This window comes from Mastigoproctus giganteus, chromosome 3 (genome assembly GCF_048544385.1).
Source record: "Mastigoproctus giganteus isolate SK-2022 chromosome 3, ASM4854438v1, whole genome shotgun sequence".
Classification (NCBI taxonomy): Eukaryota; Metazoa; Arthropoda; class Arachnida; order Uropygi; family Thelyphonidae; genus Mastigoproctus; species Mastigoproctus giganteus.
The window spans coordinates 14,250,867-14,270,258 of NC_143577.1; the positions used below are offsets into that span (position 1 = coordinate 14,250,867).

Here is a 19,392-nt window from a genome sequence, read left to right on the forward strand (position 1 = left end):
ATATTGTCTGGCTGGAAGCTGGAGTTTTGTACTACTATCTTCCTGTGGATGTCAGTGTCAGAGTTGGTGTTGTCCTGATATATTAGTTCATCCAGAATCCGGTTGATTGTATCTTCCCAGTGTGTAGTCTCAGACGAGTCATCAGAGCGGACAGAGTGTATGACATCCGTGGATCCCAGCTTATTCCTCACGAGTTTGTGGACAAAACCCCACGGATTCCGGTTCCCCTCAGTCTCGACAAGGGAACGCCAGGAGCTTTGCTTGGCATGGTAAATTTTGTTAGTATATTCACGGCGGACTGCTTTGAATCGGTCTCTATACTGTTCTACAATGTGAGCAGGTTCAGTCCTTCTCTTGCGTTGGTATTCTTTCCGAGCGCGCTTCAGAGAATTGCGCAGGTTAGTGAGTTCCTGCGACCACCATGGAACAGATCTTGGTTTCCTGGAACATTTTTTCATGGAAGCCTCTGAAGCTTTGAGGAGCAAACTCTGCACAAAGTCTGTTTTCTGCGCACTGTTCATTGATTGGTAGAAGTTGCTAGCTGGGTCGTGAAGAGCATCTTGAATTACATTGTCAAACTGGTCCCAGTTCGCTGTTTTAGTAGAGAATCTTGCAATATCCTGGATAGGCACTTGACGAGGGAGGGCAGAATCGGTGACAATGTAAGTGATGAGGCGATGGTCGCTAGTAGTGGCTGTGTCATGCACCTGCCAATGGAGGAGTCTATTGCGAAGAGAAGAAGTAGTTAGTGTGATGTCCAGGTTAGACTCTCCAGTTCCCGAAGAGTAGGTGGTTGGTTGTCCTGGTCTGTTGATGATTTCAAGGCTGCATGAGGCAATGAATTCATCTAACATATCTCCTCTTGCATCGGTAGAGGTGTTGAACCATTGTGTTGACCGGGCATTCGAATCTGCGGCTATGATGACATCAGTGTTCTCCAAGAGGTCAAGAGCTTGTTCTAGTCGAGCTATGTGCGGGAGGATATCTGTACCAAATTGGAAGTATGCTGTTAGGACCGCAATACGGCCGAAGCTGCCTTCTATTGTAGCCCCCGCTAGGTGGGGAGTGCAGAGTGATTCTATCTGTGTTACTACCAAGTCTGGATTGCGGACGATGATAGCAGCGAGGCACAATTGGTTTGTCGTCTGGATTTTCCTGAAAGCCAGGGGGTAACCAGAGACCCTTCCACGGATGCAGTATGGTTCCTGAAGGAGAAGAATGTCTAGATTCAACTCGTCCATTAGGGGATGAAGCTGTGTTGCCACTGAGATGGATTTTTGGCCATTGATTTGAGCTATACGAAGTCTGGGAGAGGGGGGGTTGAGCATCCTATTTTCCATAGTTAGTCCTATTGCGTACTATATCTGCTGCTCTTCTATATACAAGGCACGCTCCATCCCGCACAGAGTGATCGTAGGGTTTGTTAATTGCTTTGCAATTTGAGCATTTAGGAGGTGAGGCTTTCGGACAGAAAGAGTCGCAAGATCAACGTTCTCTCTCAACCTGCAGACGTCCATCTTGATGACCGGCCACCGAGACCTCATTGAAAAGATAGCTGGAATACCTGCTGGTTAAGATTTCACTTTGGAATTCTTGTTAAATCTCTTTTTTTTTTTCTTGTGTTGCTTTTTTTTTTCTCCTCCCAGGCGAATTTAATCCCATACGTTTCAACTTCCAATTTCCATTTATTTTTTTTTTTTTCGTTTTTCAGCATCACCTGCCATCCTTTTATCAGTTGCACAATGGTGGGTTGCCCCCCTTTGGAAGAATAAGCCCCACAGCAATCGAGCCCACCTTCTGGCAACACCGAACGAGTCAGAGTCAGCACCTCTTTTACTGGGACTGACCCACCTTCCCGTGGTGAGGACAAAAACACAGAATCCTCTCTCCAAGTGACTGTTTTCTCTTTGCAGTCAAATGACCAGAACATGCACAGTTCTCCGAAAAACATACACATATACATAGCCCATTTACTTAAATATTATAGTGAGGGATAAGTTAAGAGTAGGATGCTGATACTTAAGCAATGGCCATGGATTGCCACATACAGTATATGAGAATTTTATATTAATATATGTTAATGGTATGACCCTTTGTAAAGGGGTATAAAATAACCTATTGTATTACAATTATATTTGCGAACATCATGTTACGATAGGGGAGTTTTGAAAAGAGAGAATTTAAGAGAATGTAAGTGATGTGTACATGCTGTTCAATAAACGTTTGTTACGTTGAAATTTCGCCTCGTTGCTAAGCTCCTATTCACACCAGTAATCACCAGTCAGGCTTGGATAAGATCAAAATGGAGAAAAGGTTATTGCATATTGGCGAACTTTAAGTATTACACAATGCACACAGATCCATTTGGAGAGGTGTGTTTCTTTTCTCCTCTCTCTCTCTCTCTCTCTCTCCTATGTTGACGATATACGAGATCTGGTCCTAATCAAAACCACAAGACGAGCACATTAGGTCGAATGTACAGTGAAGCTGCAAAATATTGGGAGCACCCGACTTCTCTAAAGTGTGAAAGTGCAATGCAGGTGCCGCATCTGAAGGTCCAGCAACGTGCACCTGCTGAAGAGACCTTCCTCCCGAAACAAAGGGGCCGTGAAGAGTTTTTAATTTTCCCTCCCGACATTTGGTGACGTAACGCAAATCAACTCAACTGTCTCGACTTCATCATTAACTCTTCCACCGCTCCCTAACAACCGAAAGTAAAGTAAGACAATATATAGCTTTCAATTCAACCAAAATTACCTGGCGATCCTAAAATTTATTTTAGGCTATCCTGCAAATTTTGAATATTTCTGTAGCATTAAAAGAGGCAAAAAGAAAAAAACCTACCATCAGGATCAGCTATAATTAATATAAATTTAAAAAATGAACCAGATGCCAATTAAAACGTATTCCTTTGGATCGGAACTGTTATTCTACGTATTTCATTCTAGTATTGTAGTAAAATCTCGCATTAATAATGTTCATTACTTGTGTTGTTACACTTACCTCTTTTAGTTCACCTAAAGAGAAAAAATAAATAAAAACTTATAAACATCATTATTTGTTTTTTTAAATAATATTTTTACAATGTTTCAACCTTTACAATTAATGTTGAATATTCCTAACTACTGAACACCAAAACAATTACTTATAACTGCATTATAAAAAGATGCTGCTTCAAAAGTTTTAAAAAGAACTTTTAAAGGTTTTATTTGAAGCCATAGATAAAAAATTGACTGCATTTTGATGTGCGTAAGTGGAATATAGAATAGAATCTTCAGCAATGATAGACATACAATTAAACTATTAACAAAGCAAAGTTTTACATTTTCAGTTCGACGAGGATTCCCTTCCTGTATTTTTTATTATTGACCACTTCTTGGAGGTCCCCGTCGATGGCTTGCAGTGAGGGCAGCATTTGCTTTGGCAGGAATCTGTCGGTTAGTACTAGCCGGTTACGGTTTGCTAGCAGCTGTGCTGAAGACCGGAGATAAGGGGAAGGAATGCGCCAAGAGCAGTGATCCCAGAAGTTCGGCTCTGTAATTTTACCGGTGGCCATCTTGATGGTGAACAGCAGCCTTCTTTCTCCGATGTAGGACCGGAGCCTGCGTAGTTGAAGAGCTTCTGCTAACTGCGTTGATCTGAGAGCTGGGGGAAGGTGGAGTTTGCTGTTGGCCCATTTTAGAAGCCAGAATTCGGCAGGGAATATTCTTTTAATGTTGGATTCGGCGCCCGAGGCCCATATCTCTGAAGCATACAGTATTGTCGGGTAAAGGATTGATACGATGTATCTTTTTACCAGTTGTGGGTCGGTGGTGTGGAGCAGCTGTTGTTTGGCGACCCAGTGTAGTGAATTCAGCCTCGACTGTATGAGGTTTATGTGATCGTTGAAAGATAGTTAGGAGTCGAAGACGACCCCAAGATCTTTGTGTGTTTGAACACTTGGAACTGAGGAGCCGTTAAGCACAGGCTCCAACGTTGTTGGGCTGCCCTTTAGAGAATAAGTTATTTTTGCCGATTTTAGGGGGTTGATTTGGAGGTTGAAGGTATTGAGGTAGTCAGCCATGTCCTGCAGTTTGCTAGTGATTCGCTGAGTGATTTCGGCTGCCGAGTTGGATGGCGATATTCTAGTAAGGAGCTTGACATCGTCAGCATATGTGATCCAATTGCACTTATTGGTCACAAATGGCACCATGATTGCTGAGAAGAGAATGCCAGACAGGACCCCCCCCCCCTTGAGGTACACCGGCAGTTATGTGACGCGTGAAGGTTCCGATCTTTAGAACAAGGGCCCTCTTCGATAGGAGAGATTATAGGAACCAGAGAACATCGCCGCGAAAATTGAAGTAGTTTTCTAAGAGACGTAGGAGATTAGGTATATAGATGGCATCAAATACGAAATGGATGTCAAGATATATAACTGACAATTCCTGTCTTTGTTCAAAAGCATCTAAGATGTGCAGAGTGGTTGTTACAAGGTTAGTTATAGTTGACCTTCCTGATATCCCATAGTGTATTTGCTGAGGACTGTCACGGAGAATTTGATGGGTGACAGACGGTAGCAATGCTTTCTCCAGAATTTTTAGCAATACAGAGGCGCAAGCGATGGGCCTATGTTGGCTTGGGAGCGTCCATTGTTGGTGCTTAGGAAGGGGCCAGACAGAGTACCTGTTCCACTGGGGTGGAAAGAAATGAACTTCGAGGCATCTGTTGTATAGGTTGAGGAGTGAGTCGATGATGAAGACACTTAAACATTTGATTATGAACTGGGGGATGCCATCGTCACCGGTGGTTGTTGTGAGAGGGAGAGTATTAATGGCCTGCATCAGTTGTTGCTTGGAAATTCGGATCGTAGCGAGACTATCAGTGAGATGAGAGCGGTTGAGGAGTGGCCGATTCGGTAGAGCTGGAGGTTGATTAGAAAATCTAGCAACGTAGTTGAGCCAGTCAATTGGGTCGATGTTGCTGGAAGAACTAGCCTTTGTTCTGTAGAATGGTTTTCTCCTTTTTAGGGTTCTTTCGAGGTGCTTTTTAATTGCAGCTGATTTGTTTCTGTTGAATTCGGCCCTGGCTTTGGAGAATGAAATGCGGTCTTGGACATCGCCGGAAGCTTTCCACTTGGCGTGTAGTAAATGTTTGTAGTGGAAACTTTGGTTGTGCTGGGGAGTCCACCATGCTCTGGAGCGCGGAGTAATGGTGACTGTCTTGGTAGCGGTGTGAAGGGGTATGGTATTGATCCATTTGGTCATTAAATCGATTGCGAGGCTCAGTTCACATCCATCTAACATGTTCCATGGGACTGTGGATGCGGCTTCAATGCAGAGTGCTGGATTCAGAAACTTTGGAGCGGTGACCTTTTTCACAGATTTGGTTTTGGGGGTATTGAAACATTTTTTGGGTAGGAGAGCTGTAAATATGATTGGTTGGTGTTCTGATTGAAACATGTCGGCTGTGGTTTCTTCAAGTTGGCATGTTGCCGAGGAATAGACTATGTCCAGTAGGTTTTGGTGTCTCGTTGGCTGGTAGTTAACTTGGAATATTTGGATTGATTGGAGAGATTCTGTGAGACGACTTTTGAGGTGTTGGGAAGATGGCGGAAGATTGAAGTCCCCACATACGATGTGAGTGGCTGCTGGGTGGAGATTATTTATTAACCAGTTAGTGGCTGCGTCAATGGCCATCATAGTTGGCGTTGGAGGAAGGTACAGGGATGCGACGTCTATAGTGATACCTTGATGTTCCAGAGTTATCATTAAGGCTTCCACGTCTTGAGAGATACTTGAAACAGAGTGTACGATGGAGAACTTTGTCGTATTGAAAATTATAGCAACTCCACCCCCTCTGCGGTTATCTCGAGAGGCAGCCAGTACATGAAAGCCTGCAGGAATGGAGCAGCTGATATCTACTTGTAGTATTCTTTGTAGTTCTTCTTTGGATATATTTGCAGCTGAAAATGAAAGAAATTGAGAGTAAGCTATTTTCGTGTTCCAATTTTCTTTTCAAATAGTGTTCAATATTTCTCAGTAGTGCAATTTTACTTAAACTTTGTTCAATTTTTGTTATATGTATGCACTGTAGAGATAATTCTATAATTAACGATGTTCAAATTTAATAGCAAATAACGTGACCCCCCCTACACGTAATGAACTTGCCGTGGACTACCAATTTATAAATAAGATATGCTATTCCTAATAACTGCAAGTCGGTACTTACCAATTATAATGCATATTTTCATGTGTTAAACTTGGCAATCTTATAAGACTCTTCGAATCTTCGAATAGAGATACACTATACATCCTCGATATTGATACATACAACTGCATAATGCTTTCAAAAACTTTCTTAGTAAGTTCATATAGGTTAATCTTTGGAATATTCCATTTTTAATTATAATGGTTATTTGTTTAAAATATCTGCCGTATCTGAAAGGGAAAAAATATATATTTTAATGTGCATAGTACATTCAAGTTTGTGTGTGAGGGGGGGAATTAATGGTCTTTACTTTATTTAATGATAAATTCTTTGTTTAGCTCCCTATTATTTCTATAGACCTCTTTTTTTCTTATACCCCCACTTACACATCTGACTTAGACTTCACAGGAGAATTCCAGATTCAAGGGAACTTCTCAATTACGTATAATTTATAACATAACATAGTTTATTTACATATATATACACAACATGATAAAGTGATCAAAACTCAAGCACATACTAATATTATTCAAATTTGCCTATGTAGCATCAGATATACATACAATTAAGTACATTGGTTTTACACTTGAAGGGTTATTTCTTTATACACAACAAAATCAATATCCTTACACAAACTTATTTTAGTTTCTTCTTTCTTCACACGTGAACAATAATTACTTAAGAGGTTTAGTTCACACCCTTCCTCTTATGTAAATCAAATTCTTACCTTATAAATTGATTTAGGAATTTCACTCTTAATTTCTGATTTAATTAATGCCCCTTTTTGTCTTGGGGAATATGATATCACAAACTTTCCGTAATCATGATGAATCGTACATTTAACCTCAATTTATGGCCTAATGCTTGTCCCAAGGGTTAGCTACATTCATAAGACTATCTCTTTCTCTGTATTTCTCTACCCTTCCCTTCCAAAATATATTCCACATATATGTTAGACAATAACTAATAACAATTATCCAATTTCTTTCTTTTGCCTTTCAACATATGTCTAATTATACATTACTCAAAACCCAAAACTATCATCTGACTTATCTCTATATTTATGTATATTTATTTATACCTTTGTACAACCTTCCCTTAACATCTTTCTAAACATTATACTAATCTGATATTAGAGTTCCTTCAGTCCTTTATTTGTGAGGGAGAATACTATATAACTAGTCACTTACTAATTTTACGAATCGGACTTCTGCGTTTTCGGGCCTTCAGCTCCTTGTCTGGGAATGGCATCACCGTTTGCCAAGGGCATTCATCTCAGGGCTTCTAGTTTCTCAATGGGCTGTAGTCTACGTCTGGATAGGGCATCATTGTGTCTTTCTAGGAATTTATGGGCTCATCTTCGATACTGCTACTTAACTTTCGGTTCAGCTATTCTGGCGGACTAGGGATTACAACTTTACCCTCTCAGCTCACTTATCTGCGCCTTGCCTTTATCACTGCCTTCAGATGATGGACTATGGTTATTTTTCTCCTTACACTACTTATTTTCACACTGGCCACTTTCACTACCTACCCATAACGGACAGGTTTATTTCTCCATACACTTCATTCATCTGCATACGGGCCACTACCCTTGCCTTCCAATGACGGACTACTCGACTGTTCTCTTCTATTATGAAACTCCACTAACTTTTCTTAACTTACTGACTGCACTTAATCTTATCTAACCCTTCACTACTCCATCTTAACTTTGTCAGATCTTTCCCAACTGGCTGACAGGACAGGACAGGAGTTATCCAACCCTACACAACTTATTACTCATTTTCCCACTAACACTGTCAAAAACTGAACTCTGTCTTTCCTAACTCATCTTCACAAAACACCAACAAAAGCTCAACTCAGTGTTTATAACTCATTTCCATAAACACCCACATAACTCAACTTTGTGTTCTTTTTAACCCATTTTCACAAAACACTAACAAAAACTCAACTCAGTGACTTTTAACTCATTCTTTCCCTAACGCCGTCAAAAGCTCAACTCTGTGTTTTTACTAACCCATTTCCACAAACACCGACAAAATCTCAACTGTGTGACTTTCTTAACTCATCTTAAAAACACCAACAAAAAAACTCAACTCTGTCTTTGACTAACTCATATTTACCGACACCGACAAATATCACAACTTTCCCTGTCTTTACTAACCCATTTTTACAACACACTAACACAATCTCAACTGTGTGACTATTTTAACCCATTTCCACAAACACCGACAAAACCTCAACTGAGTGCGCTCTCTTTTTTGTTTTCCGAATTTGTTTACCGCCCTTTTGTGTTGGCCCACCTTCGCTCAGAAATTTAACCACTCGAACATCAATATTTAAATTTACATCCCGACTATTCACTAGTGTGGGTTTCCCATGCTATGTCCATGCCCGCTAGATTCACCCCTCCCATTTTAATATCACTGTTCCTTTCCCAGGCCGTCTGTTGCTTTGAAGTTCGCCGCCATCTTTCTGTTTCACTTAACACCTTTACTTCCTAAGATGCAAAAACTTGCTATCACCGACAGCCAGACGCCAGTCTTAAATCTAATTCCAGCATTTGTCCTCTCTTTACTACCCGTCTTGTCTCCAGGGGTTACCGATCAAAGGAATGTTCCGACAAACTCAGTCCTTTGCTGTATTGTTCCTTCAGAGCCATAATTATTCACACGTACTCACTAGCTGCTACCTGTGTCCCGTTGTTATTTCCCGTGTGCTGGGAGCTGAAGCGCACCCCTTCTGCTACTAGTCTCTCATGCTTACCCCCCTACCTTGTAACCTTGTCTAAATTTAATCCCTTGCGAGTGACCCATTATCTTAGTAATATTTGTGACTGGTAATGTTTCGCTGCCCCATATTGCTATATCAGAAGCTTTACTTTTAATAAATTAATCTCACTTTTGTATAAAATATATTACATCTTACAAGTAGCTCTAACAAATAGTAATTGATCATTCAAAGAAACGAAGAAAAAGAACATTTCGTTTCTGCGCCTCCGCCACCTTGCTTATTTCTTTCTCCAAGCAGCGCATGGCAACAAACAGAAATATTCAATTACAATACACGAATATGAAGAATGTACAAAGAATATAAATAACTGCCACATTTCTATTTCGTCTAATTTTTTGATATAAATATTTATTCTTTTTCTTAATTTATTCTTTTAAGTGGCTATTAGATAGCCACTTGTACATTACCTATGTTCTTTCCTTGACACTTTTCTTTCTCCCCTTGTTGGTGCAGGTTGGGCTTCCTTCCCGGCTAGGGGAATCTTTCTTTCAAAATTACAAGCCTTCGGCTTTCAAAATTTTACCTCTTCAAGCTCTCTCGCTTGTTAGATTTTCCAATTAGTGTTTTCCTATTCTTTTTCCTGAGAGAGTGTTTTGCTCTCTTTTCTTCTACTTTCTTTTCTCCCACTTTCTCCTCCCCATTCCTTATTTATTATAACCGAGATTCCACTTGCTGGAATCCCACTCAGTGTAATTCAGATAGTTCCTGGAGGGCCTTCACGTGTCTAGGGACGGCAGTTGGGACACAGGTAGCTTGCTCCCTGCCTCCCGGCTGCTAAGACACCAGGGCTGGCAAACAACAACCATCACAACACACACACACACACACACACACACTTGCAGGCTATAAATAACCTACAGATGCTACAGCGGTATATAGGGGTAACCCTGGAGGCCGCAATCAATACAAGAATACCTTGTCCCTTCGTCTAATTTTAATGAAATTTCGAATTGCGTCATTTCAGCCACACCGTGGACTAAACAACCCTTTTTTGAAAAAGAGATAGCACATACCAGGGATCGTAACAACTTAAACTAAACAGCTGCAAACCTTCCTAAAATTGATATTAAATCAGTTTACTCTTAATCCCAATAAATTTAAATATACTTTCTTTGAAAACAAGAAATACACTTCTCAACTTGCATGTCAAAATAAGCGTTCAAATAATTTTTATTAAGTAATATTAATTTTATGAATTTAATTAATTAAAGAAACTATAATTACATAAAAATCTAGAAATTACTCACTTTTGTGTACATACAATTTCAGTCCTTATTTCATCAATCCCTTCGTTTCCTTTTAACACAAATAATATCTAATATATCTAATAAAATAATTATTATATATTTCTCCAACTTTCTTCTTCTTGTAGACAATCCGCGTACCTTCTACTCAACATGGATATTGACAGTCTATCCAAGCAGGATACATAGGGCAGAACGTATGTCATAACATCCAACAATGATCTGAAATGTATAACGATGCTCTTAAATCTTTCTGTCAATCACAACTCTTAACGTAAGCCGCTTCTGTTTTCATATTAAATTTCATTTGAGATTACAACAAAATTTTCAAAATTTTCTGTTCGTAATTTTGTGATGTTCTTCAACAATGTTTCACTTTGTCGGTGTTTATTTTTCTAAACCTCAATTGATGTCGATTCACTTTCAGAAGAATGGCAGCACCCATGGTCCGCAGTTAGATATCATCATTCTTCTCTCTTGCTAATTCCTTTCTACCTCTCTCTCTCTCTCTCTCTCTCTCTCTCTCTCTCTCTCTCAGGAATGTTTTTTTTTTTTTTTTTTTTTGGGCTGGTCCAACCAAAGCCTGAGGCTTCCTTTACACCATATACGGCTAATAATAATAATAAACTTCCCGTGTCAAACTTTACTGCAGAACAGTACAAGCCTTCCATCATTTGCCACAACAGATTACCACACAATCGTGCTTGCCATGGGACTGACTTATAAAATAGGCAGTCTTCTAAGAAATATTTCCTATGCAAAATACTGGAATGCCCAATAAGTCACAAAAACACTAACACTTGTCTCTTCTGCCTCGCTCACACAATTCAGGTTTGGGGCAGCTTCCATCAATTCTAGACAGAGATCATCGTATTCCTGACTTCGATGGAAGATATGCTGCCATATGTCCCAAATTTCACAAGAGAAGGCTCTTTACCATACAATTTCATGAGATCAGGAACTTCAAGAAATATATAATCCATTTATTGCACTCTCTATACGTTCAAAATGGAAACAGCGGGTGAAACACAACCACGAAAAGCATCCTCATCACACTTCTTCCGCAAAATCCGCATAACATTAAATCCTACGTTGCGTTGAAAGTGAATCTGCATAATTGGTTGGTTCTTACCATTTTGGATGTTCTTACCAACGGGAGAAATAAAAAGGTGGTTAACGACACGTTCAGTTACATTTCAGGCACATTTCCAAATACTAATAATTCGTGATTAATAACAAAATAAGTCAACCCACTGTGAACCTGACTGAAGGAACGAGCCGTGAACCTGCCTGAAGGCAGAGAACTTGAAGAAGTAATTTTGAAATGTTATATCGTAAACTGTTTAAAATCAGACACTCTCGTGGACTGAGGACTTTAGAGAAGTAAACTTCGTGGTTGCACTGTTTGAGAGAGGCACATTTCAATGAATATTAAACACGAACAAGTGAACATATTGATATCTGGAAATATTTATGCAAATAACACTTCAGTTTGTTCAATGTAAATATATTATTTTAAAAAGAATTAGATATTTAAAAGTATATTGAGAATTTACGAATTTATTTCCCTTTACCGCAGGGGCTCACATCTGATGAGTATTGGCGTGGCACACCCAGGGTCCTGTCATCATTCTACTATTTCTTGATGATTCCCTTCTACTTCTGACTCTATTCTGATTCTGGGCACGACTCCGCACCACGGGAAGGTGGACCAGTTCCCCAAATAGAACTCATACTGTTTCAATTCGAGACTCTGACACACCTGATGTTGCCAAATGTGGGTCAGATTCCCCCACTCCAGAGAAAAAGTTCCAGTGATGTTAAAAAAAACACTCTGGAGCCGAGTCCAGATGGGAAACAAAATCTGCCAACTCCATCAGAAAGTTCCTTAGAAACAATTCGTAAGTAATCTAAAATTCTTGGCTAAATGCCTGAGTATAAAGGAGTTTGTTTATGAGTGCACACACGGGTCAAGTGTGTATATCGGTGCTGTCTGGTTGGTGGTATCCCCCGAGAATAAATAACAAGTTTTCTTCTCCATCGGTGAAGTGTTACTTATTCGAAATAGTGCAATACCATGGCAACTCGTTGTGAAGATATTCAGAATATGAGATATAATTGAAAGTACGTTGGTAGTTGAAATGATGCGTGTGCATTACTCACCCACACATAAAAAAACTCCTTCAATTCTTAAGTACACCAAAATCCTAATATTACCATCAGTTCCTGGATATCTGAATTCTGTTTTTCCTTGGATCAAAAACGCCTTTGGCAAACCCCTGAATTTTCCTGTCCTGAAGAAAGTGACTAATATATCTTCAATTATCTTCCTCTCACTGTCATAAACGCTACATTCATACAGTATATGGTCCCCAGTTTCTCTTCCTCCATACAAACAGAAATCCGTGCCAAGAAATCCCAACGCAAACAATTTGGCATTATGACCCGTGTCCCCTTATTTATTTATTTATTTATTTATTTTTACACATTTGTCACGCACAGATCCTAAATAACGGTAAGAACGCTGGGAGTTACAGAAAGCAAAAAACAGTAAAAATCAATACAAAACTAGAATTAAAATATATACAAAAATTGCATTAAGAAACAGAGTAAGGAGCAAATTCTTATAGAAAGATGGATTAAGAGTAAAATCAATATTGTAGTTATTCAATACCTGAAGGAAACGAAACAGAGGACTACCAAGTAAGTAGCATATTTGATTATAATTATAGGAAACAGTAATGTATCCAGGAGTAAAGGAAATATGTATAGGGAATGTACAACTGTTAGGAGTTAATTAGGGAATAAGACAATAAGAATGAATCATGTTTTCTTTTATATAAATGTCGAATAAGAACGAATCACAGTGAAGGGAAACTGCAATAAGAATAACACAGGCAAGACATCTTGCTGCATACAAACAGATTGATATTAAGGGTAAGTTGCTACAATGAATAAAAGGGTGGTTAAGTGGGAGAACACAGAGGTGGTAATCAATGAGTGCTGATCTTCGTGGACTAATGTTATTAGTGGAATCCCACAGGGTTCGGTGTTGGGTCCACTGTTGTTTTGTATATTTATCGATGATATTGATGAAGGTATATCAGGCTTAGTGTCGAAGTTTGCAGATGAAGGTTGGCAGGGTTGTTAATGACAGTGATGGCAGTGTGCTGCTGCAACAGGATCTAGAAAACTTGGGCAGATGGGCTAAGAAGTGGCAACTGAAGTTTAATCTTGACAAATGCAAAGTACTGCATATGGGTAGAAGTAATCCCAGAGAAACGTACCAACTGTGTGGTACTACACTTAAGGTGGTAGAAAATGAAAAAGACCTGCGAGTAATTGTGCAGTCAGATATGAAGTTTTCTGAGCAATGCAGACAGGCTGCCAGGGCAGGTCACGGGGTTTTGTCAATGATATATAGGAATTTTGCTAGCAGGGAAAAGGAGGTGATTCTCCCTCTGTATAAGGCAATGGTCAGGCCACGCCTTGAGTACTGCGTACAGGTCTGGATGCCTCATTTTAGGAAGGATGTAGATTTACTTGAGCGTGTACAGAGAAGGGCAACACGATTGGTGAGAGGAATGAAGTGATGCTCTTACCAAGAGAGACTTAAATTCTGCAAATTGCAGTGACTGGAAACTAGGCACCTGTGCGGTGATTTGATTGAGATGTGTAAGGCCTTGAATGGGTTTAGCACGCTGAATTCTGATGGAATCCTTCCACTTGTTCAGATTACGAACCTAAGGGGGCATAAATTCAAATTAAGAAAGGACAGATGTAGAATAGATGTGCGGAAATTTGCCTTAAGCCAGCGAGTGGTTAATTGCTGGAACAAACTTCCATCTGTAGTTGTGGAAGTTGATAGGTTGAATAAATTTAAGAAGGAACTGGACAGGCGTTTGGAGGGAATGGTGTGATTTTTTTTTTTTTTTTGACTGATGCTGCATAAGCTGATACACTTGCTTTCTTGCATCACATGCCACTACTACTGCTACGATTCAGAGAAAATGAAATAACGTTACGATTGTAAATGATTATTAATACGAATATTAATAGTAATAAATAAAATAAAGTTAGAGTGAAAAAGCGTGAATATCGTTCAGAGAGAAGTCATGTAATGCGTTCACTTTCAAAGTAGTGCAAATACCACAATTCAAAGATACTTCTGTACAGCTATACAAGTTCAAGTTAGCACTGACCACAATGGGACATCGTAAATCCAAATTTCTGTTTAATGAAAGCCGACATATTTTTAATAAAATAATTGATAAACTTAATTGGAATATAGTTAATGCGTAATTTAGTATATAAGCCATTTAAGGCATTACTGAAAAGTGTTTGATTGGTGCTTAACTTTGCAAGGCGAATAATTTGTGTACAGATGATGTTTTTATGAACTTTGATTAGATAGTATGAACCAGAGCTGTAATGCTCAATACGTTCTATCAATATTTGTAAAATAATAAGAAGAGTTTACCTCAATATAGTACGTACAACACTTCCGTATGATACTCTCCAGAAATTATAACGAAAAAATCGAATACGATGATCCGTGGCTACAATTGGGGGAAGCTGCCCTTAACCTGAATTATCTGAGCGAGGGAGAAGAGACAGTGTTAGTGTTTTTGTGACTTTTTGGGCATTCCAGCATTTTGCACAGGAAATGTTTCGTAGAAGACGGACTATTTTCTAACTCAGTTACATGGCAAGCACGAATGTGTGGTAATCTATTCTGGAAAATGATCGACCGCTTGTATTTTTTTTTTTTTTTTTTTTTAAGTAGTTGTTGGCGCATTGGCTTCTGTGGCCATAATGCACCTCCCAAGGTTTTTGCAGTACTTTGAACCAAGCCCGAGGCGGGATTCGAACCCGCGACCTTTGGGTTGCCAGGCAGGCACTTTACCTACCCGACTAGCCCAGTCGGCCGACCGCTTGTAGTTTTCTGCAGTAAAGTCTGACACAAGATTCACGGGGAGTTGTTATTATTATTAGCTATATGGTGCAACGGAAATCTGAGGCTTATGCTGCACCAGCACCAAAAAAAAAACATTCCTGACAGAGAGAGAGAGAGAGAGAGAGAGAGAGAAACAGAGAGAGAGAGAGAGAGAGAGAGAGAGAGAGAGAGAGAGAGAGAGAGAGAGAGAGAGAGAGGGAGAGAAACAGAGAGAGAGGGAGAGAGAGAGAGAGAGAGAGAGAGAGAGAGAGAGAGAGAGAGAGAGAGAGAGAAACAGAGAGAGAGAGAGAGTCAAAAGTAGAAAGGAATCATCCAGAGAGAGAAGAATGGGGACTCTGGGTGTTGCAATTCTGTACCGAGTATCAGCCCATAAGGCGAAAGTATAGTGCAAGGCCATTATTTCGAGTTGTATGGTTCTCTATGATGAGAAGTTTTTAAAATTCTATCATTATAACGAGTAGAGAATGCATCCTGTGGTTGTGTGTGAGAGGAGTGGGACTGTAAGATATCATTAATTTAGAGATTGTAAGAGTCAGCTTGGCAGTCAGTCTTCCATCTACTTCTTTTGAGAAGTAGATGGAATTTCATATGTTAATTCAAAAGAACATGAATGCCTGTACGATGGAGAGTGTGAAAGAGTTTATGTAATATTGGTCATTAATGAATCCGACTGCCTTCTTTTGTTTTGGCGTATATTCGAGTAGCTGTAGTAGCACAGATTAAGGTTTTTCAAATACATAAGCAGTGCTCACATAGCTAAGAACGGTACTAGCATCAGAAACACCATGGGTGCGATTTACAATTAAGGTTACTAAAGTAGGCAAACGATTTGAATTTTCAAAAATAGAGAAGACAGGATAGTTGTTGTTGTTGTTGGGTTTTAGGCACATCTAAAAACTCTGTGATCTGCTTGCTGTTTTCTGGACGAAATACCCCAGTTTGCGAGGGAAGAAAAACCACGTTACCCTCGACTGAGACCGACTAACTCAGCCAATTTTGAAAAACACCCAAAAAAATTGTTCGCATCATTGACGGGATTCAGAGTCAGAACTTTTACACCCTGTGTGGGAAGGATGGTGATTATTCCAACTGCTACCCAAGACGAAAATACAGGATAGAGTTTTATTTAATGTCTTTTGTATTGAATAACCACAGATGGAAGGATGAATTGGATATCACTCAGAAAGAGAAACCCAATGAAACACATTTGAAAGTTTCACACGCCAGCAACCAGAACAGCTTATAGAGTGTTTCCAGACTTTTCTATAGAAGTTACCCAAAGAATAGTGTAACACTTGAGATACTCTGTAGAACGATAGCGAAAGAGTTCACTGTTAATAATTTCGATTTGTTTCCCTGTTTTCATAACCCGAGTTTCGAGAAATAAAATCATCTAACCCTTGTTCGACATCATCGATTAAATCAACCATGTTGTGAAGAAAAAAAAAAAAAAACCTAAAAAATTCCAGGTCTCACTCAGAGGGTTCAAACTCGCACCTTTTCTATCCAATATGTGAGCTGGGTGATTATAACCACTGTGCTACCTCCAAGGGCACTTTGAAAGCATTTGGTTTTAAAACGCACTCAAAATGATCCTCTTTTATTCAAACAAAAAGTTTAATTTTTTTCTAATCATTCTCATAAGGAAATATAAGAAATGAGTTAATCAGATGTGACTCGTACTTTGTAACAGACTTCGTTACCCCTGTACATGGTGCTTTGCCGTATAGCTTAATTGCATTGCGTCACGCAATTTTAAGAATTAGCAATTTGTATGCCTTTACAACGCATTCGCATTTTAAATCGAAAGCAGTAAATGCTTATTATTTATTCACTGTGAGGTGATTACCAATTAATGGGCAAGTATCGTGTAATATGGAAAATACAACAGTTCTTTTCTGCTGCCCTCTCCTCAAGTTTCTAATGACACGATAAATAGTAACAGTAAGAGTAGTAGTAATAACACAGGCATTTGATGCAAGAAAGCAAGCTTATATGTCGTATTAGCGAAAAAAAAAATAAACAAATCACGCATCCATTCCCTCTGAAGGTTTTTCCAGTTCCTCCGTGAATTCGTTTAATCTTTCAACTTTCAAACCTACAGATGGAAGTTTGTTCCAGCAATTAACCAGTCGCCACCAAAGGCAATTTTCTGCACATCTATTCTATAACTGTCGGAATTTCTCCAATTTGTATTTATACCCCTTCAGGTTCGTAATCTGAGCAAGTGAAGAATCCCAACAGAATTCAACGAGCTCAAACCATCCAAGGCCTTATATACCTCAATCAAATCACCTCGCAGGTGTCTAGTCTCCAGCCTCTGCAATTTGCAGAACTGAAGTGTTTCTTGATAAGAGGACCCCTTCGTTCCCCTCACCAATTTTGTTGCCCTTCTCTGTACTCGTTTTAGCAACTCTACATCCTTCCTAAAATGGGGATTTCAGACCTGTACGCAGTGCTCAAGGCGTGACCTGACCATTGCTTTATACAAAGGGATAATCACCTCCATTTCCCTACTAGCAAAATTCCTGTATATCATTGGCAATACCCTATGACTTTCTCTGGCAGCCTGTCTGCACTGATCAGAAAATTTCATATCTGACTGCACAAATATTCCCAGGCATTTTTCATTTTTCACCGCCCTAAATGTATGAACTTGGTACGTTTCTCTGGGGCTACTGCAACCCATTAACAGTACTTTGCATTTGTCAATGTTAAACTTCAGTTGCCACTTCTCAGCCATGTGGCCAACTTTTCTAAATCTTTTTGCAGTAGCACGTTGCCATTACTGTCATCAACAGCCCTGCCAATATTTGTATCATCTGCAAACTTGGGCATGAAGCCTGATATAGCACTGATAAATATACAAAATATTCATCAATATCATTGATAAATATAGAAAACAACAGTGAGCCCAACACGGAATCCTGGGGGACTTCCACTAATAACATTAGTCCAGAAAGAGTAGCGTCCATTGATTACCACTTTCTCTCTTCTCCCACTCAACCATCCTTTTATCCATTGTAGCAACTTACCTTTAATTCCATACCTCTACAATTTGTACCGCGGTCTTCAATGTGCAACAGTGTCAAAAGCTTTCCTGAAATCCAAGTATATGAGATCAAAATTATTCTTCACACCCAATTCCTTTGTGACCACATTATAGTATCCAATAAAATTGGTCAGACAAGTCTTCCCCTTAACAAACCCATGCTGTATCTCAACTATTACTGCAGCCTTGTCTACATGATCCTGTGTTGCATCTTTAACCACTGATTCCATTATTTTCCCCGGAACAGAAATTAAACTAACAGGTCTGTAATTATTCGAGTCACCTTTAGATCCCCCTTTGTGAATTGGGGATATATTTTCTTAGCTCTAGTTCGTGGGGACTTCCCTGAATCCAAGAATGCTCTTATAATTATGGTTAAGAGTTTGCTTACTTCCTTTGCTGCCTAATCCCTTATCATCAGGTTAATTGTTGCAAATTATCCTTGCAACTCCAGTGAAATAAGGTGAGTCAGAATATACGAGGCCCAATCAAAGTGTCTTGAAAGTTTATATTAATTAAAAAACAAGCAGTGGAGGTAAAAGACCAAAATGACGGATAAGCGCTAGGATGCGATCGCCATATTGTTGGTTAGATCCGATTTTGACCTCCACGAAAGAAACTAGTGGGCGCTGTGGATCCGTCAAGTTCAGACGTGCCTTTTTGTTCACTGTCGCAATCTTAATGGATATAAAAGTGGAAAAAGGTTCCTGCGTTAAGAGGTTTCTGTAGGCGTGGCGTAGCCGAGTGGTCAGAGCAAGAGTGCAGTAAACAATGTCTATTATAAAGCGGTTTTAATTCGATTGATGAAAAAAAAAAAAATGGTTAGAGTATAATATCATCAGTTGTTGAAAACGGTGGATGATTTTCCAACAAGGCAATGCTTCTGCATACATTGCACTCTCCATTCAAGAAATGTTGACCCCCAAACAAAGGTTCCTGTAGTAGTAGTCTAATCTCAATGTTCCACGAGTTTGTTCCTCGTCGCGAAACTCAAAATGAAGCTGAAAGAGCAAACATTTGATGAAACACCAACTGTCCAACAGAATGCGACAACTGAATTCAACTTGCTCGCTGTTGAATACATCCGACAATCCTTCCAGAAAAGTCAGAAACTTTGGGATACTTGTATATTATCAAAGGAAAACAATTTAAAGGGG

General features: G+C 39.4%; 1 protein-coding gene across 1 annotated transcript in view; it reads right to left on the reverse strand.

The window, feature by feature from the left end:
- Positions 1 to 19,392, reverse strand: part of LOC150087728 (uncharacterized) — a 66,186-nt gene that overhangs the window by 37,804 nt on the left and 8,990 nt on the right. Inside the window, exons 2-3 of the mRNA XM_090369859.1 lie at positions 5,777 to 5,944; positions 3,004 to 3,017 (exon numbers count right to left, since the gene is read on the reverse strand). Coding sequence (XP_090225985.1) covers positions 3,004 to 3,017; positions 5,777 to 5,944 — 182 coding nt within the window. The remainder of the gene's footprint in view (positions 1 to 3,003; positions 3,018 to 5,776; positions 5,945 to 19,392) is intronic.